General features: G+C 37.2%; 1 protein-coding gene across 1 annotated transcript in view; it reads left to right on the forward strand.

Annotated features, from left to right (window-relative positions):
• The window catches only part of CRYBG1 (crystallin beta-gamma domain containing 1), a 128016-nt gene that overhangs the window by 93553 nt on the left and 13383 nt on the right, over positions 1 to 21080 (forward strand). The window contains exons 6-18 of the mRNA XM_081941261.1: positions 1549 to 1596; positions 1693 to 1811; positions 4680 to 4842; positions 6731 to 6867; positions 8494 to 8620; positions 9128 to 9163; positions 10481 to 10638; positions 12624 to 12750; positions 15247 to 15392; positions 18988 to 19114; positions 19242 to 19271; positions 19577 to 19686; positions 20759 to 20888. Of these exons, the coding sequence (XP_081797387.1) occupies positions 1549 to 1596; positions 1693 to 1811; positions 4680 to 4842; positions 6731 to 6867; positions 8494 to 8620; positions 9128 to 9163; positions 10481 to 10638; positions 12624 to 12750; positions 15247 to 15392; positions 18988 to 19114; positions 19242 to 19271; positions 19577 to 19686; positions 20759 to 20888 (1458 nt within the window). The remainder of the gene's footprint in view (positions 1 to 1548; positions 1597 to 1692; positions 1812 to 4679; positions 4843 to 6730; positions 6868 to 8493; positions 8621 to 9127; positions 9164 to 10480; positions 10639 to 12623; positions 12751 to 15246; positions 15393 to 18987; positions 19115 to 19241; positions 19272 to 19576; positions 19687 to 20758; positions 20889 to 21080) is intronic.

A 21080-nucleotide genomic window follows, 5' to 3' on the forward strand; every position in this document is an offset into this window, starting at 1 on the left:
CTTTCCATAAATACTGTCAAGTCCAGAAAAAAATCTGCCTCATGAATTTTGATTGTATTAATCATTTATTGCACATACCAACCTTTGACAGCAATCTCCCTGACAATACTAATCACAGTCTAATTCCACGTCTTTAATCAATATTTAAACTTATTTAGAAACTATTTTAATTTATAATTAATTAAATTTAAATGGTTCTTTGTACTGATCTTTCAGAACTTTTAACCCTATCTTTACAGTACTACTTGTTCCACACAGTGCGGTCAATGGGATGAACTGCATTAATATAAAACAAATTGCTTCCACAGAATAACAGAAGAGATATAGCACTTAATTAGCTAATAAAGATGTATACTTCGAGCACAGTCCTCTTTTAACCCTCTGATCATTCTTGGAAACTTGCATTAAAATAGGCCTTTATGGGTAAATTGAAAGGAGACCTCCCATATTTGGGCATACCAGGGGTTGTAACACAAATACATACTTATTTCCCTGGCTCAGCTGATAAAGGAGGAGAGCCTGTGGCATAGTGGCTAAGACTCCTGCCTAATATATAATACAGCCCAGGTTCAAATCCCAGTAAGGGTATGGCTAGCTGATGAGAGCTAAATAGCTCGAAATGGATCTATACTAGTCTCCCTTTATTTATTTATCAGCACAAATACAACACAAATATAAAAAGGCAACATTAAAAATAAAAATATGGGTTTCTGCCTGCATGGTTTTCTGTGATGAGCCGAAGGACAGAAGGAGGGAGTAGTGAGCTTCCTCCCATATTTGGGCATACCAGGGGTTGTAACACACATACATACATACATACATACATACATACATACATACATACATCTGCATTTGATCAATGTTTTGTAGTCTGATGTAGGAACAGTTATACTTTAAAATATGTAAATTATGGATATATCCATATTAGGTAAGAAGGTTTATTCCATCATATTGAGAAATACTAACAATCTTGAAATGTTCAGAATGCAAATTCCAGTGGTGAATCCTATGGTCATTGAGGTAATCCCAGAATGCATAAATTGTTTTCTGGTGTCTTCCAAGACTAGCAACTCTGTGTAAGTTTCTGTACAAGAAACAATCAGGACAGGATCACCCAGCTCATAGTGGGCTTCTTCTCACTGACAAATCCCAATCTTGGAATGCTCCAAAGGTAAGATCATTGGTAATCTGGCTTGTACATGCCAGGAAGCGCAGGAGGATCCCAGCATTTTTTTAACACTAAATATATTTCATAAATATTTCTTTTTTTTTTTTTTAAAAGATCAATGTCTGAAGTGGTCAAAAATATTTCTTTGCACTGTGTGAAAAGCTATGTTTTATATAACCATCCCCCAAAGTAAAGCATAGAAAAAGACAAATATCCATATCATGAGTGTCTCCATACTCGTTTCTGCAAAAGCAGTTTGGATTTGCTGCAGTGCTGTGAGGCTGGAGCAATGAGCTCAGTGTAAGACTGTTGTGAAAGTAGAACATACCAATGTCATGCTTGATTTCTTCTTACTGTTTATTCCCTTTTGCTTTCCATAGACATTTTCAGGAAAAGCCCAGAATAAAACTAATCCTAGACCTGGAAAGGTAAGGCAGCTTTCCTTCATTGATGCCTGTTGTTTTATTGTAATTTTCTCGTTAGATTAAATGAGACTGAATTTCTTTTTTTAAAAAAAAATACAGGTCATGATTTGCAATAAATCAGATGCTCCCGAAAATAGTTTTGAAGTTTTTCATGATGTGTTGGATTGCACCTCTTGGAAATTGTCGCCTGTGATTTTAGTTAAAGTTATCCGAGGATGGTAAGAATAAAAGTGTCCACTCTCCTACTTTTTTCCTTAGTTGTGTATCCTGCCACCCTGCTGCTTATTCCCCTTTCTATGTAAAAGTGGCTTTCTTTATTTCTTCGGGAAATTTTCAGGTTGGCCCCATGCCTGTTTTCTAGCTGAGCTTGCCTAAACAAGTTTTCGCTGAACTGTTTCTAAGACATGTATAAAAGTGTCATAACGTGTATAATGTTTATAGAATCTTTATTGTTAGCTTTGCCTATATATTCTTGTTTTCTTTCTTTGATGTTTCAAAAGCTTTGCCTATAATTTTTAAGTAACTTCTTTTTTAAAAACTGCATGCTGTCTGATTTCTGTCAAATGAGTACTAGTTTGTGCCTTGGAAAAAATAACCAGAAATCTAGCTTTAAATATTATTAAATGCTGGACTTTCTTAAAGATCTTTTCTGGATCTCTTAACAAAAAGTTGGAGAGAGCTTGCTTTATTGTATTTATCAAATAATGATCTATTTCCTATGGCAGAATTGTTGTTACTATCAAGGTCTTCGTAAAGCCAAGGATAGGGAGAACGCAACTAATGAAGTTCAGGGATGTCACAGAAATAAGATTTTTTTTTTACCTAAAGCAAAAGAGCTTGGTTTGAAGCAGGAAGACATTACTATCATGTTTGTATTTGGAATTAGATTTTAATTTAAAATCTAAATTAAAATTCAAATATTCAAGATTTTTATAATTTATAATTTTTATAAAATGATGCATGCATAATAAAAGTATAGAAATACTTAAGTTTGGCTTTGTAGAAGATTTCAAAAAAAATTCAATAGCAGCCTATGACTGAGCATTTAATTGTTTTCAATTGTTTTGAACGATTGTTAGTATCTTTCCTTTGTTCTGTCACGATAATATCCTATATCTCCTTTTTCAAACATCTTTTTTGATAAATTCATTGTATGTGAAATTCACAAAACCTAACAAACATACTGCTATTATATATTGAGTAGGTGTTCAGTTCTGCTCTGCAGAGAAAAGGAGTATAAAAGAGCAATACTTGTATCAGATTCTAGTAACAGCATATCCAATGAGCCTAGTCCGATTCATAGTTCCTGCACATTGATAGCCTGAAAACGAATACCATTGGGAGAATTAAGGAAATGCTGGCATTGCATGGGAGCTGTAATATACCCCTTATGTAGTATAACAAGGTGGTAAGGCACCATGACAAAAGATCTGCTAATGAGCTCCAACATTATGAGATCACAATATTGCAATGCTGATTCCAATTTGCACAAGTGACTCCTTGACATAAACTCCTGTCCATAATTACTACTAAATTCCTAAAGTAATTAGCAATTACAAGTAAACATGGTGACCTTAATAAAATCTAATATATGAGATGCAGTATTATCCTGTCACCTTCCTTTTCGCCTGTTTATAGTACAGCCTTTCGTTCGATACTTTTTTACAGCTTGCTTGCTGGCTTGTTTATTTGTTTGTTTTTAATTTACTAACTAACTATGTGGCTTTTGACACAATTGAGCTTATTTACTTCACTTTTTAAAAAAATTTGCATTAAAATTTAAGCTCTGTACTTCTGGCACCTGATGTTTGGCTTGCTTTGACTTCTGTCCTTATTTGGAATTACTTCTGGATATCTATTTTCTGTTTCCCAGCCTATCTTCTTGATCTTCATTCTGATCTCTTGAAAATGGCATCACTCTCCCTCAAGCGCTAGCAAGATCTTCTCTCTTAATGATTGTTGCCTTATGTCAAGCAAGTTAATACTCGTATGCTGGAGAAAGTAGGATGTTACTTTTAGTCACCTTTTCACTCAACTGCTTTGTGGTAAATTATATGGGTTTATTGTTACATAGCAGGATTGTTTGAGAGGATTTGCTCTCAGTTTGTTTCAATACTTGATTATTTTAGTAGGCATGCTTATGCATACTACTAGTCATTCTATGTTCATTGTTACTTTTTTTAACTACATAAAATAGATTAATTCAATACTATTGCTGCTCTTGTAGATGAAAACTTGTAGATGAGTCATGTTCTATGCATTAATGACAAGGAGCACAAGCATCTTGATAGATTTAAGCATAGTACTGTGTCCATTTGGGGGAAAAGCATCCACAATCTTAGGTTTTTTTATTAGCTACATATGTGGAGAAAGGATTGGGTAGAGGGAAAGAGTTTCATAATAAAGAGAAGATATAGAAAGTTACTGTGATTTTTGTTGGTTTTGAAAATGAAGCAGAAATATACATGAAGGATATTTGGGTTTTATTTGTCTATTGGTAGAACAACAGTTTTTCCTTAGCTTCTGTTTCCTCCACCACCACTCGGCCTCCCACAAGTGTACCCCCCATATCTACTGTATAATGAACACACACAGCCTAGAATTGAATTAGGAATGTATGAAGTTATTTGCATGACCTAAGTTCCCTAGTTGGACTTGTGATGGTGCAGTGGTTAGAATGGTTAGAATGCAGTATTTTACGGTAATTCAGTCAGGAGTTCAATCCTGACCGTCTCAAGGTTGACTCAACCTTCCACCCTTCCGAGGTGGGTAAAATGAGGACCCAGATTGTTGGGGGCAATATGCTGACTCTGTAAACCGCTCAGAGAGGACTGTAAAGCACTGGGAAGCGGTATATAAGTCTAAGTGCTATTGCTATTACTTGTTCATCATCGGACGAGCCACCCATTTAAGTAGAAATACACCAATCTTTAAACCACACATTTGTTACTTTTTATAGTAATTTTGCTCTAGTATTTTAAAAATCACATTAACTTCCCTTTTTCAAAATTGTAAAGCAGTTGTCAATAGGAACTAATAGATATTTGAAGCATGTCAACAGTTTAATTTTCCCTCTTGTATTGTAGCTGGATTCTATATGAGAAACCAAATTTTGAAGGAGTTTCTATTCCAATGGAAGAAGGAGAATTGGAATTTTCAAATCTTTGGGGGGAAGAAGCATTTGACAATGAAGATACATGCAAAGCTCCTGAGCCTATTGTGATTGGTTCAATCAGGCATGTAGTAAAGGCAAGTAAGGAGTAAAATTACAATAACCACAATTTGATTTTATGTGTAATTCTACCCAATGCTGCTCAGATTTACTCTAGTAATGCAAAATTATACATGAATCTTGTGCATATGTAATAGTGTAATATTGTCAAGGTGGAAGCAAGAGAAATAAGTGATATGAACCTATATGATCAGCCCTGCATCTGGTGTGATGGGATTTTAAAAATAGCCACAGTGTATGTTAACCCATATCTAAATGCTTCTTCTGCCTTTTCTGTAAAGATTAAATGGCATCTCAATAGTCTTTTTAAAAAAGACAAAGATTTCCACACCAGTCATATCCAATTCTAGGGGGCGGTGCAGATTCACAGCCAAAGAACCAGTTTTGTCCAAAGATGCTTCCATGGTCATATGACCAGCATGACTATATGCCAAAAGCACAATGAACACTCTTACTTTCCCACCAAAGTGGTACCTATTTATCTACTTGAATTTGCATGTTTTTGAACTGCTATGTTGGCAGTTGCTGGGGCAAGTAACATAAGCTTATTCCGTCATGCAGTGCTTGGTTTCAAACTGTCAAACTTGCGGTTGATAACTTTCATCTTAACCAGTCGGCACCTGCACTCCTTTAGTCTTTATGGTTAAATAAATGTAGGGAATTAAGAGGGAAATTGGAAGGACATAAGATAGACTACATATATCAGCTATGATAAATTGCATAGACTAATTATATCATTCTTTTCTTTTAATTTTCACATGGAAAAATTCTATATCCTATCAAAGAGAATCTTATTATGAAAAAGTTAGTTTTCTGAATCACTTTGAAGTGATTTCAATATGTATAGCAATAGAAGCATTTAGGTACATTTGAAACACGCCCTAAAATACGAGAAATGCAGTTGTATATCTTTATCATCATTGTAAGATCAGTATTTATGAAATATGCACTTTGCCAGTTGGATGGGATTGGATAACACTGTGTTGTAATTTAGTTGGGGATAGGGTTGTGCATATGTATTGGCATTCACACATGGTTTAATGTGTATGATTCTGATTTTGATTCATTTCTATATATTTTCAGTGAAATAATATTATTTATAATTATTTATATCTACTCTGGGTTGGATTACAAATTGTCCCATTTCAAAAGGGAACAACACAGAACCAGAGAACCAATATAAAAAAAACAGAAATGACGGAGAAAACAAACCTAGAGGGGGACCAAGAAAAGAAAGAGAGGGTCAATAATTATCCTCACCAAAGACTTAGGGAAGAAGCCCATCTTCAGGCCCCTACAAAATACAAATAGAGTTTCCTCTTGAAAGGAACTTCATTTTGAAGGAAGGCTGCTGTTACAGAGATGACTTGTTTCAGGGATGCCAATAGATTATTTAATTGATGGAATCCAGAGCACACCAACCCTGTCAGATTGAGCTGTCCAGGAAGACAGGTGGTCCTTCAAATAATCAGGCCCAGGGCTAGGTAGGGCTTTATACGTAGTAATCAACACCTTGAATTCCACCGAGAAGCACTTTGGGAACCACTGCAGTTTACGAAGCAGTGTCACATCTGCATGCAGAGGCATGCCCATCACTGTTTGTTCACTGCATTATGCATTAACTGAAGCTTCAAGGACAACCCCATATAAAACACATTGCAGTAGTCAAGCTGTCAGATGAACAGGGCATGATGCTTTTAGATCAGGGGTGTCCAAACTTGGGAACTTTAAGACTTGTGGACTTCAACTCCCAGAATTCCCCTGCCAGCATGGTTAAAGTTCCCAAGTTTGGACACCCCTGTTTTAGATGCTATTAAATATTTTTGTTTCTAAGGTGAGATCAGAACCGACAAGGTAAGAGCAATGTGGCTATGGCTACTTAATTTGAATTTTATAAATTTTCAGGATTATAGAATTTGCCGAATTGACCTGTTTACAGAACCACAAGGATTAGGCTTAGTAAATGCATATTTTGATGATACTGAAGAAACACGACTTGGGTCTTCTCAGAAGACTTCTTCTATTCAAGTGTCTTGGGGCATGTAAGTATGTGAATATGCATATTAGCTGTGGTTATTGGATAACCCTGAATCTGTTACATATTTTATACCTCAGGGTTTTTTAAAGGGGTGGTAGCTATTTCAGGAGTGATTCATTGATAACAAAACAAAATATAACATATAGGTAGTTTATTTTATGATACAATATCTGATAGATATTTCGTGGTCATTTGGTCTTCTTATGAGCATAAATGCATTTAGAGTGAAATCTTGGTTGTAGCTATTATATGCCTAAGAATAATTTTGCATTAATGTTTATAAAACTATGCAGAGGTATGCACTTTTCTGAATAAAAATTGTGTTAGATAAATAGCTCTAGCATCCTAGAGAACTGTGCAGACAAGAAATATTTAGAAGTATAACAATAACTTGATAGAAAGCAGATCTTACACCAGATTGAAAAAAAGATAATATAAATCTAATAAACTAAAACATGAATTAAAAAAGCTGGAATGAGATCTTAGGTTGTATACATGTTCATGTATAAAGGACTTCAAGGAGTCCTTTATCAGCAACATTTTTCAAAATTGTCTGACAAGGATACGAAAAGGATTATTCGCTGTTGAATTTTCAGATAGGACAAATGTATGTCTAATTATACAATAATTGATTTTAATTCTAGTGTCAGCTTCTGGAGATAGCAGTATAAAAAAACAAAATTAGGTTTCATCATTTTGCAAAGTGCATTATGAATATGAATCATAGCATTACTGAATATATTGGGAATGCTTCTGGTGGGGGTGGATATATAAATGAAGCCACATACATATCTTGGCAAAATATTTATATGCATTTCATTATAGCTATTCATTGAGATCAATCTGACACTTTAAAATCCTATAACTAAGTATAACCTGTCTTTCAACATGAGCTTCACTACCAGAACAGTTTCTGTAGTTTTCTTAGCAACAGCATATAAGTGATATGTTGTTTTTCTTTCACGTTTTTTTTAAAACTTTGCAGTCTAGACTACAGTCTTTTGATTTCCTGGTAGCCTCCCATCCAAGTGTTAACAGTCTTACTGAGATCAGTCAAGCTTAGCTAGATGCTATCACTTATTTGTGTTGAAACATTTACTATTAAATAATTTTGTAAAATCATATAACAAAAATATTTAATAGTGATAACTTAGCCTTTCCCCCTCATATTTCTGCCTCAGTGTCCAGACTGACTCTACTTTTTAATCCTTTAAATACTCCAGATATTTAAATTGTGTGATTTAAATGGAAGTTTATCTGATTTGATTTTATTATATAATAGCACAAGATCTGCTGGATAATATGCAGACTATAAACATTTTAATGAGCAATCTTTGTTTCACTGCTAGGTAAATACCTTCGACTTTCTATCCATGCAATCTTCCATCTAGACCAGGGATGTCAAAGGCATGTCGTCACAGCATCATCATGTGACATATTGTGACCTTTCCCCCTTTCGCTAAGCTGGGCATGGGCGTGGCCAGCATGTGACGCATTCAGCCTTTGTGCTGCAAGTTCGACACCCCTGATTTAGACAGTAGTCAGAGGAGACATTCTAAGTATCATCTATTCTCTGGGCTTTTTTGAATTCAAATTTTCCTATAAACATCATACTATTTTTCATTTCTAGATGGCTACTTTATGAAGAACCTGGTTATCAGGGAATCCCTTTAATGTTGGAACCAGGAGAATATCCTGATCTGTCATGCTGGGAGAAAAAAGAGGCATATATTAGATCTTTGAAGCCCTTGAAAATGGTGAGATAATTAAAAGATGATACAAAACACACACCTAAAAGACAGTAACAGTGAAAGAATAGTTTTAGCTTCAATTATTCATCCGTCCGATTTTTGAAGTTCAAAATAAACATAATTTGTGAAATTTAATAGTGATAACTTAGCCTTTCCCCCTCATATTTCTGCCTCAGTGTCCAGACTGACTCTACTTTTTAATCCTTTAAATACTCCAGGTATTTAAATTGTGTGATTTAAAATTTGTAAACATGTAATTGGATTGGAAATATTTTTTCCATTGGAGGGCCATTGCAGCTCAGACATTTTATTGAGCTTTTATTTTAGGTCTTTACTATTAAATGTAGTAAAATTTGCATGTGTTTAATTAAAATTTGATTACTGGATCATTGTTATGAATAGATTCTCTATTGACTCATTGGAAAATGTGGGTAGTACTTGAATTGTTCTGCTAACTGAAAACAATCTGAGTTATGTAACATTCCAGTAACATTTTCCCATCAATTTTTGTAGGGAGGACGCAAGGTTGAATATCCTAAAATCCGAAAGGTAAAATAGTTATATACATATGTGTTGTTTATTGAATGTGGGTCATTATATTTAAACTATAATGATGTAATAATATCTTTTTCTGTAAGAGTTTATATTCATATACCAATCATTCATGCCGCTGATTATCTGTGTTTTTATTTATATCCTGACAAATTATGGTTTCTAGGATACCCATTAAATCAATGTTTCTCAATCTCAGCAACTTTCCGATGTATGGACTTCAATTCCCTGCAATTCCCCAGCCAGCATGGTTGTTGGGGAAATTCTGGGAATTAAGCCCACTCACCTGAAAGGTGCTGAGATTGAGAAATACTGCCTTAGATAGTGCCTCCAAATCTGTAACTTTAGGTCCGATGTTGGCAACTTTGTTCACCTGACACTCTGGAAAAGGTTTGAAGGTGTGGGTATAAAAGAAAAAGAGATCTGTTTCTCTGGTGAACGTCTTCCTTTAGCACAGTGGGTCTCAACCTCTCTAATGCCGTGACCCTTTAATACAGTTCCTCATGTGGTGACCCCCAACCATAACATTATTTTATGTTTTCCGTATTTTTTAAAAAATATATGTTTTCCAATGGTCTTAGGCGACCCCTGTGAAAGGGTCGTTCGACCCCCAAAAGGGGTCCCGACCCACAGGTTGAGAACCACTACTTTAGCAGGTTTCAGATGGCTCTGATTTTGTTGGTATATCACAGTGATAGCGGATCTGTTGGACACCAAGTGCCCAAACTGCAAGCACGTGCATGCCCTTACATGGAAAGGTGTGAGTGCGCATGTGTGGACATGTGTGAATGTGTGCACATACAATCATGTGTACACATGCACAGCACAGAACCGAAGACCAGCTGGCCAGCAGGAGGCGGGGCATCCCAACACTGGCAGTGCGGCAAGAGGTAAGATCTTTTTCTTTCGTGAGCTTGTGTTTCGTCGTTTTCAGTGTAACAGAAGCTCACGAAAGAAACACCATGGAGATCTGACCTGGGGCGTCGATGCACATGCCAGCAGAGATAGCTCTGCGTGCCATCGCTGGCACGTATGCCACAGGTTTGCCATCACGGGTATATCAGATATTAGCGTTTGGTGGCTGGAGAGAAGAGCTATGGGTGAGGTGCCACAGATTTAGATGTTATATTAGTTACGAACAAACATAATGTCTTATATCTTGCTCTTGTCTTTTTGTTATCTGTTCTGAATCTGAAATGATAAAGCAGGCTGCTGCTCACAAGGTGTTTCAGAGGAATTCTGCTGTAATATATGTGGAAGCATTTTGAACTTTTATAAAAAGCAAATTTCCAACCGTAAACTATTTTCTTTAAGGTAATTGTTTATGAAAAGCCATTCTTTGAAGGAAGACATATAGAACTGGATTCAGAATTAACAGCACTTGCTAAGGAAGGAGACAGAGCTGAAGAACCTGAAGAGTTGGAGAATGAGCTGCTCACCTCAATAGGATCTATAAAAGTGAAGGGAGGAATGTACGTATAAGGGAAAAAATGATAACATCTCATTTTACATCCCTGGAGGGTAGAGGCAGAGAAATTGGCATTGAGAGTGAATGCAGTGTCATGGTTAAGTGTTGGAGTAGGACTTTCAGCTACAAAAACTTAACTGTTAATTATGGGCCAAGTACTCTCTCTTGACTATCTCATAAGATTGTTGGTAGAAAAAATGGAGGCCTGAATGCTATGTACATAAAGCAAGATATAATTCTTACAAATACAGTATATGATTTAGGAAGATGATAGATGGACCATCTATCACAGCATGTATGTTTATGAAAGAATATAATTGGAATCTACAGCTTTACTATATAGTCCAAAAGAAAGGCTCAGTCAGGAACAGTGCACACACACACACACACACACACACACACACACATCCAGATTAAATAATATTTAAGTAGGCCCATTGATTTAATGGGATTTAAGCTGGTTATATCGCAAATAATGTGGCTGATTGTATCCAGGCCATAAATCAGAGAGCCGGCATTAAAATGTTTGTGTCACATTAAAGGCATAAGTATTTGGAAAAGATTTAGAAAATCTTTAAAACCCTCTAAAATGCAGGAGTGTTTAGGAAGTTGAAACTTTACCACCTCATGCCTTTCTGGAACTAGAAATTACATCCTAAAATGCAGATTAAGGAAACAGTACTTTAAAGCCCCTGTGATATTACTCATAACAGTTGTGGAAATAGTAACATAGTTTTAGTTATTAAACTGGAAGATTAGGAGACACCATAACGTCTAAAGGTGTTAAAATACCAATCTGAACAAGTCAGTGAAGCATTTGTAATAGTAAAAACTTCATGTTTTCCTTATTTCTCTCTACATGGGGCTCCCCTTGAGATGCACCCGAAGGCTACAGCTGGTTCAGAATGCGGCCGCGCGGACAATTGTGGGAGCTACTAGATGCTCCCACGTAACACCTCTGCTGCGTGGGCTGCACTGGCTACCTGTGGCTTTCCCAGTGCATTTCAAGGTGTTGGTTATCATCTTTAAAGCGCTCCATGGCACAGGACCTAGCTATTTGCGGGATCGTATCCTGTCCCACACATCCCTTCGGCCAATTCGCTCTCACAGGGAGGGACTCCTGCGGGTGCCGTCCACTAGGCAATGCCAGCGGGCGATGCCCAGGAGTAGGGCCTTCTCTGTGATGGGCCCGACCCTCTGGAATGACCTCCCGCCGGATATCAGAACTACCACCGACCTCCGCTCCTTCCGTAAGAAGCTTAAAACCCACCTGTTCAATTTAGCGGGCCTGGCCTAATACCAATTTTAGTCCCTCAAGTCTGTATTGTTAAATTTTTAGGGGTATGCGTTTTAGTTGATTTTAACTTTTATTATTCTGTACAGTTGAATTTAGGTTTAATTCGCTTTTAAGGGAATATATTTAAGGGTATTTATCTTTTGTACCTGTTTTTAATGAGATGCCTGTACACCGCCCCGAGTCCCTTCGGGGAGAGGGGGCGGTCTATAAATTTTGAAAATAAAATAAAATAAATAAATAAATAAATTTCCTTATTAATATTGTACAAACTTTGAGAGTATATTTTTTTCTGAAAATTGTGTTAATATTATGGCAAATAGTGCAGGACTAGGTGTATTCAAAATATGTTCAAATGAAATGAAAGAATTATCATCACTATTATGTAAACATAAATGCCACACAGTAGGATAATGCTAGTATTAAAACATAGTGATTGGGTTTTTTTTGAGGTTATATGAATCTTATTATTATTTTTTCCTACCAATCTGATTTAAAATTTAGCTAAAGCTGAATAAAATTGGGCCGTATACTACCATTTGTTACAGATGGTGATCTACATAGTGTTAAAAAATTGCCTTAATTTAAAATGTTAGTTCAGTTTATCTTATGCTCCATTTTTTGGTCCTTTTAAGATGACATTGTAACAATCATGCTTTGTTTTTGAGTTTTCAATTTTTGTTCACTGTTTGTAGCTGGGTTGCTTATGAGAAGCCAGAGTTTGAAGGACATCAGTATTTACTGGAAGAAGGTGAATACCAAGAATGGACGGACTGGGGTGGTTATGATGAACAGTTGCAATCACTGCGGCCTGTTCTAGGGGTAAGAATACATAATCTTGGCCTATCATTAAAGAAATGCAATGTACCCTTTTCATTGTTTGCAGAACAATTTTTTTCCTTCCTTACATTCTCCTTGACATTGCGCTTATGCAGCTCAGTAAAGATAAGATGGAAAAAAGTATGCGTGTAAGAGTGTGTCATTTGCTGGCTCATGAATCAGTTGGATGATTCATTCATCTGAAACTGTATTAGGGGTGAAAGGGTATATTTGAATCTGAAATATAAACCTGAAAAGCAATGCTGTGTGCTTTCCTACATATTTCCTTCCTGTTGGTTTGGGCTGCGGCTTCCAACTACCCCCAATATCATTGCTAGAAGTCTTGATTGTTGGCCAAGTAGTCCAATGTACAGTAAATGTATTACTTACTGCAGGGGTGTCCAAACTTGGGAACTTTAAGACTTGTGGACTTCAACTCCCAGAATTCCCCAGCCAGTGCTGGCTGGGGAATTCTGGGAGTTGAAGTCCACAAGTCTTAAAGTTCCCAAGTTTGGACACCCCTGACTTACTGTATATCTACCTGAGCCTCATCCCTGTGTTATTCTGGGTATCTGCATGATTTCTGGCATTGCTTACTTATCTGGGCTGTCCGTGATTCTGATGAAATGCCAGGCTGTACAGACAGATGTGCAAAGAACCAATGTATATTGGTCTTGTACAACCCAAGGGAAGTAAAGAAAGGAGGATTGATAATGATAGCAGTTTAAGTATTCTCTGAAAACAGAGAAACAACCTTGTTAAAATTGCAGAGGTGCAAATCAGTCAGAGCTTGAGGCTAATTTGAAGTAAGGAGAAAGTAGAAGGAGCAGCCATTCAGAGCACACCAGAATCAAACAGGCCTTTCTTTCCTTCTTACTTAATAGGGAAGTGAAGCTTTCTACCCATTCTTTGTATTTATTATCATGTGTGATGTCCTGGGGCAAGGCACAGAGGCAACGCAGTCAGCTGATAGTTCAAAACACTTCTTTATTGCTCCAACTTTCCCCCAAACACTCCCACGTTTATGGCAAGGCCCGGAGCAAAGTTCTCTCTCTCTCTCTCTCTCTCTCTCTCTCTCTCTCTCTCTCTCTCTCTCTCTCTCTCTCTCTCTCTCTCTCTCTCTCTCTCTCTCTCTCTCTCTCTCACACACACACACACACACACACACACACACACACCCCTCCAGCAGCCTTTGGCCTGTTAGCACAACAGCTTCAAAGCAAGAAATCCAGTGGGGCAAAGGAATAAGTCAATGAGTCCAGGAAGCAAAGGAACAAGGCAAATAGTTCAGGAAGCAAGGAATAAGGCAAGAAGTCCAGGAAACTCCAAACATCGGCAACAGCACACAAAACTCCACAAATGCCCCTCCCCACAGCATCTCCATAAGTCTCAGGCCCCAGGTGTGCCTTGTGAAGAGGGGCAGGGTGCTGTCCTCCCAAGTCTTTGGGTTGGCCTGAGCTGTTCCTGCCTCCGCTTCACTCTCCATACTCGGGTATCAGGAGGGGGCGGTCCTTGCTCATTGCTTGAGCTCCGTCGCTCTTCATCTCCACTGCCTGCCCTCTCTTAGTCATCCTGCCCCTGTTGCTCCCTGCTGGCAAGACATCCCAAGCCTGAGGGGCCTGGGGCTGCCTCGTCTTGCTCATCCCACCATTCCTCCGAAGCCAATGAAGCTACCCCCTCAGTCTCCATTGGCCACAGCTCCATCTCCCCATGGATTCAGGCTCCGACAGGGGCATGACATAATGGATCCATCAGCAAATTGTTGAGAGCCAGGACAACAACTCCAATGTAATTATGTAGTGTACAGGAAAGAAGGGGAGGTTTGCCAGTACACCACTTCCTGCATTAAAAGGCTCAATAGAGAAATGCCTGTAGCAAACTGTCTGTGCTCAGATGCGTATTTTAGTCAGCATCCAGATTACCTGAAGCAATGGAAGTGCTAAGGGAGCATTTGCACAGGCATTTAAATTAGTTTTTCCTGTGAGATTGGTTCGTGTTGCTCTTCACAGCGATTCTTTTAACTGCAAGGCAATTTTGTCCTCACAGACTTTGGAGCATCTACCTGGATTTCAGAGGAAATGTGCCATTAACAATTGAGTGCGCTTGTATCCAACCTGCTGTTCTCCAGATATGTTGGCTATTGAGCCTGCTAACTTTTGGGTTTAGTTTTGGGCACTGAAGTTCCGGTGTATTCAGAGGACACTGAGATAGGTGAAGCAGGGGTATATTTCTGCCGGCATTATTGCCGGTTCGGCACGCATGCACACAAAACTAGAAAAGGAAAAAAAATCCTTTTTAACATCCCCCAATTTTCTTCTTTATGGGTACCTCTTACTCTTGATTTCCTCTTTATACTGTCTCAGTCTCTGTTGCAGTTCCTACAACATCTAAATGCAAGGCAACAATAATATGCGCGAGAGGGAAATGTTCTTATATGATAAACAGTACATTTATGTCTTCATTTCTCTGTTTATTTTCGTTTGATTTTTCTTTCTTCAGGATCTGATGCACCCTCACATGGTAATGTACACTGAAAAAGACTTTGGCAGTAAAGGTTCCAGTATAAATGTATTAGGAATTATTTCCAATTTGAAGGATACCGGATATGGATTAAGGACACAATCCGTAAATGTGATTAGTGGAGTGTAAGTAAGATGTTCATTTTAAATTAATAGGGGAATAAATGCAAGGGCATCAGACATTATATTTATTAATGGTTTGAGTGAAAACTCTCTTCATATTAAAATGCCAAAGAAAAAAAGATTTCCCTTATGAATTTTTTTAAAAAAATTGTGCAGTTTCTTGGGTGAATTTTAAATGTTACTAGGAAGATGATCGCAGATTAAACTAGAATTTAGGCTCACAGAATTAAGGGAATGAAATCTACCTCTCTGATCAGTAAAGAAATCTAAATTAAAGCAGCCTCTCAGAATAGATGCTCTCTAGATAGATAGATCCACTTGAATGAATCCAATGAAGGGAAGTCCACTACATTTCTGTCCATCGGTTGTTTGTACACTGGTGAATTGTTCTTAGAAGACGTAGTCGTCGACTTATCACAATTGATCCCAAAATTTCTGTTGTTAAGTGAGACATTTGTTAAGTGAGTTTTGCCTCATTTTGCAATCTTTCTTGCCACAGTTGTTAAGTATCTCCCTGCAGTTGATAAATTATTAACCTGGTTGTTAAATGAATCTGGCTTCCCCATTGTCTTTGCTTGTCAGAAGGTCACAAAGGGTAATCAGATGACCCCGGGATACGGCAACGGTCATAAGTATGAACAAGTTGCCAAGCATTTAAACTTTCATTTGATCATAGGAATGCGGCAAAGATTGCAACTGTGAAAAATGGTCATAGTCACATTTTTCAGTGCCACTGTAACTTTGAACAGTCACTAAATGAAGTGTTGTAAGTTGAGGACTACCTGTATTAGGAACTTTCCCGCCCCCTAACATTCTGTTAGAATCTGTTTCCCTGTAACTTAGATCCATTATTCCTTGTTCTGGAGCAGAATTCCTGTACTTTGGAGCAAGAGAATATAAGTCTATGTAACATTCTTTCAGCTATTTGAAGTACATTTAGTCCCTCCTCGGGAGTTTTTCTCAAGACTAAATATGCCCAGCACTCTTAATCTCTCTTTAGTGAATTTGTTTCTAGTCCCATTATAATTTCCATCATCCTTCTTTGAATTTCTTTGAATCCTTCTTAAAATGTGGTGCCCAGAACTCAGCACATAAATGGAAGCAATATCTCACCTATAGAGAACAGACTGGATTTAATTTGAAAATTATACAACTGCTAATGCAGGCTAAAACTAGTTTGCCTTTTTTTACAGTCAGATCAAATCGTTGGCGCATATTCAATTTGTAATCTGTTAAGTGTTCCAAGATTTTTTTTAAAAATGAGTGTTTTATTAATATGTTAGTGATCCATGGCCCTAAGTAAAAACTTTCAGTGCTTTGAAATTCCTCATGCAAGGCACATTTTTGCAATTATATATGTGTAATAGGTTACAAACCTTATTGCTTTCTTCCTTTCAGAGACAAAAGGTGTATTGCACTGTTCTGCCACTTTACATAAATATTTAATTCCCTGCAGGAATACATTTGTCATAGTTTGGCAACTATGTCAAAGCACTTTGAAGTTGAAGTGCTTGGCAACATAAACAAATGTCCTTGTCCTGATTCAGGAGTGGTGATTAACACAGAATCCTAATCCTACTCAGATTAGTTTTCTCTACTGTATTCCCATGAATGAAATCAAAACAAGGAAAAGAACTTGTATTCACCATTGATATCTATTATTGGGGCATTCCTATGGAATATATCTCAACTCAGAATTTTCTGGGCTTTCCCCAACTTTTCCTTTAAAGGTTTATACTGTACACCATTTGATGTTGAAATTATTACTGACTTCAGACTTCAAACTCACTTTGGGTAACTGACTATGATTTAAATAAAGAAAATCTGGTTGCTCAAATCCTATCAAAGTACTATAATTTAAAAACAGATAGGTTATTCTAAGTGCAAAAGTGCCACGTCCTTTTAGGTATCAACAGAAACAAGCATAAGCAAGAGATCAAGTCAACTATAATTTGAAGAAAGTGCAATTCTAGCTTCTTCATGTTATCTTTCTCTTAACTATATACAAACTATTAAAGTCATAGTTAAATACAGGAAAAAGCCTCATTTGAATTTTATCAGGAGCTACAGTGGATCATAATTAAAATTAGCATACAAGCAGTATTATTTTACTTAACAAACTACGCCCTGTCTGGCCAGATACTGATATTTGACTTTCTCTCTGCAAATCACTTTGAGGTCCTGAGTGTGTCTTTTCATCCTTCTGTGAGGACTATATTTAAAACCATACCAGAGGTAGATTCCTGCCAATTCTAACCTCTTCTATAGAAGAGGTTCCACAAATCTACAGTGCCATTTAGAACCAGTTCCAGCTCCCTCCCCCCGCCCATCCGCACATCATCAAGATGAAGAGCGAGAGGAGGAATTTTGGGAGTTGAAGTCCACAAGTCTTAAAGCTGTCAAGTTTGAACACCCCTGGGTTTTTTTTTCTAAAGGGTTAGGGGTGCAAGGGTCTTGTAACTTGACAGCTTTAAGACTTGCACACTTCAATGCCAGAGTTCCTGAGCCAACATTTTGATTGCTAAGCAAGACTGTTAAGTGAATTTCACCACATTTTACAAGTTGGCCACGCCCACCCAGTCACATGGCTGGCAAGCCACTCCCACCCGGTCACATGGCCAGCAAGCCACTCCCACAAAGCAGGCCACACCTACAGAAGAAGTTCTAAAAAACTTTGAAACCCACCACTGAACCATACCTTATATTTAAACAATTTAAAGGACACTCAAAATGTTTTTTTTCTGCTTCAATAGCAGAAAAGACTAGCATTTTCATGATAGTCTTACTGCAGAATGGAGAAACCATTATTCTTTATTTTGATTCTCAGCACAACACCATATTCATGTTTTAATTATGCATTAATGCAATAGGAGTAGCATGTTGTCTGTAGAATGAAAAGGCTGTTATCTTTGAGAACCAGCTAGGCCTGGACTGTTTTCAAAACTTTGAGTTCAGGTTCACGTGGAAACATGCCTGGTTGGACTTAGTAGTTAACATGTTGTTCATACCTTATCACTTTGGCCAAGCAATTTACAGCTATGTCTGGGTTTATATATCAGAATAAACATTAATCAATTACCAGGTAGTTAAACAACCTCCATAAGAATAAACATAAGAGACAGAAGTGGCCAAAGCACATAACCGTCACTTTTATAATATCTCATGAAATTTTGAGGTAACACTTGGAGAATTTGGGGGGGGGGGGGCTGCAACATACAAACACTTTACTAAAGGAACCTATATGTAATTTCACATGTGTTCAATGAAAAATAGCCTTAACTTCATTATTAACATGTCAGTCCCGAAACTGAATTGAGTTCAATAGGAGATACTCCTAGAGGAGGTAGGGTTGTGTTTTCAAATTGCATAATAATAGGAAAAAGTATAAAAGTTTCCTAAAGTGTTATATGAATGGCAGAGTCTGAACAAAGCAGTTTCCTACAAATCCTGCATGGAAATAGGCATTGAGTCCTTTAAAATCTGAGTTATTTGTTAAGTGGACTGAAAAAAATTATGCAAACCATATATATAAATGTAACGTTCCACTAAAATCATTTTATATAATTTATGTAATAAAATATAATTGACACTCTTTTAGGTGGGTGGCTTATGAAAACCCTGACTTTACAGGAGAACAATATATTCTTGATAAAGGAATGTACACCAGCTATGAAGCTTGGGGGGCAAAGAATAATAAGATATCTTCAGTTCAACCTATACTTTTGGTAAGAAGATACCTCTTTTTTTAAAAAAAACTTATCACAGTTTTTTAAAATGTTTTTTCTTGCTCATAAATTATTATATTTTTTCTGGTGTCATTTTCTTATTTTTTGTTCTCTGTATTTTTTTTAGGATATCAATGATCGTGTGGAAAAATTTAAGGTAAAAATAATCAAATATTTTGCATAGGCGATATGGAATGGAAGCCAAGTCAGAAGTATAGTGACTTAAGAAAGTGAAGAATTGGGATGTGGGGAGAGTTGCTGATAGAATAGTTTGCCGAGTATAAAGATAATCCAGGAAGGAACAGCAATACATATACATACACATACACATACACACATACATACATACGTGTGTGTGTGTGTAGGCTGCATATTTGAATCTGCCTCATTTGTATCAAGAGAGAATAGACGGATTATGTCTGGATGTATTGTCAATCTATATGATCTCTGTTACCTTTAAAGGTCCAGTTATTTTCAGAACCAGAGTTCCAAGGCAGCAGTCAAATACTTGAGAAAGATGTTTCTCAAATTGTGGAATTTCCTGCTAAATCTTCAAAGGTATTATCTGGCAGGTGAGTGAAATGCTACTTTGATGTGTTCTAGTCAACAAGCTATTATGGAAGCACATTTTTGAAAGAGGCACAAAGGGAGGTCATTTAGACTGGGCTGAATGGATACATAATTTTATGTTGATGCATGGAACTACTCCAAATCCCAAGGGTGCATGCATGGAACTACTCCAAGGATGTTTATGGGCAACTACAACTATGATGAGTTTCCTGTGGTTTTTTTTTTAATAAGTTACATTTAACTTAATATGAATGACAGAAGGATGAGTCCAAAAGTACATTGAAGAATGTTCTAATCAGCATTGTTTGCCATAAAAATAAATAAACCTTACTAGTGCCTTGCATTTGAAGGGAGAAATGTGAGTCAGAGGACTTGTCAGTAACACTTAAATCATCTTCTCTTCTAAGGATTCCAAAGCATCTGCCCCCCTCTGAATATGAGTTGTCTGTTTGAATTATTTCTCTTACATTTTAGGAAGTATGCCTGGATTCTCTTTCAATTAAGTACATAAAGGAAAATGGTTGATGATTTTGTAAATTGTACCATTTCCTATTATTGTTCTTAAAAATCTGGTTTCTATCCCTAAAGTAAGATAAGGTAAAGGTTCCCCCGCACATGCGTGATAGTTGTTTTCTGCTCCATGGGGCGGTGCTTATCTCCATTTCTAAGCCGAACAGCTAGCGCTGTCTGAAGATGTCTCCGTTGTCATATGGCCCGCATGTCTAAATGCCGAAGGTGCATGGAGCGCTGTTAACTTTCCCGCCCAAGTGTTCCCTATTTTTCTACTTGCATTTTTTACGTGATTTTGAACTGCTAGGTTGGCAGAGCTGGGACAAGTAATGGGAGCTTACTTGGTTACGTGGCGCTAGGGATTCAAACCTTCTGATCAACAAGCTCAGCGTCTTAGCCACTGAGCCACCACGTCCCCTTTCTATCCCTAGTCTCCACCAAATAAATAATGAATAGAAATACCAAATAGTTGCTGCGTTTGGCTCAGCAGTCTTGTCAGCAGGTTTCAATCTTGAAATTATTTAAAATCTATCTTATGTTCTTTCTTCCCTTTTTTTCTTGTAGTTGGATTGCATATGATAAAGAAAATTTCTCTGGGAATCAGTATGTGTTAGAAGAAGGAGCCTATCCTGATCTGTCTGCAATGGGTTGCCTACCCCAAACGTGCTTGAAATCGTTACAAGTTGTAAATATTGTAAGTTGTGAAAAAGAGTTTCATAGCGAAGTAGGTTAAAAAAGGGCGAGGCTTCAAAATCTTTGTGAATGGTTTATCTGAGGCGTAGCAGTGGGAGGATGAGTTATAATCCTGAGTAATAATATCTTTGATTCTGGATACTTTTAACTACAGATTGTTAATTTGTTTAGAAAGTTGTTATTCTATCATTCC

Source organism: Natrix helvetica (genome assembly GCF_964273705.1).
Source record: "Natrix helvetica genome assembly, chromosome: 2".
NCBI lineage: Eukaryota > Metazoa > Chordata > Lepidosauria > Squamata > Natricidae > Natrix > Natrix helvetica.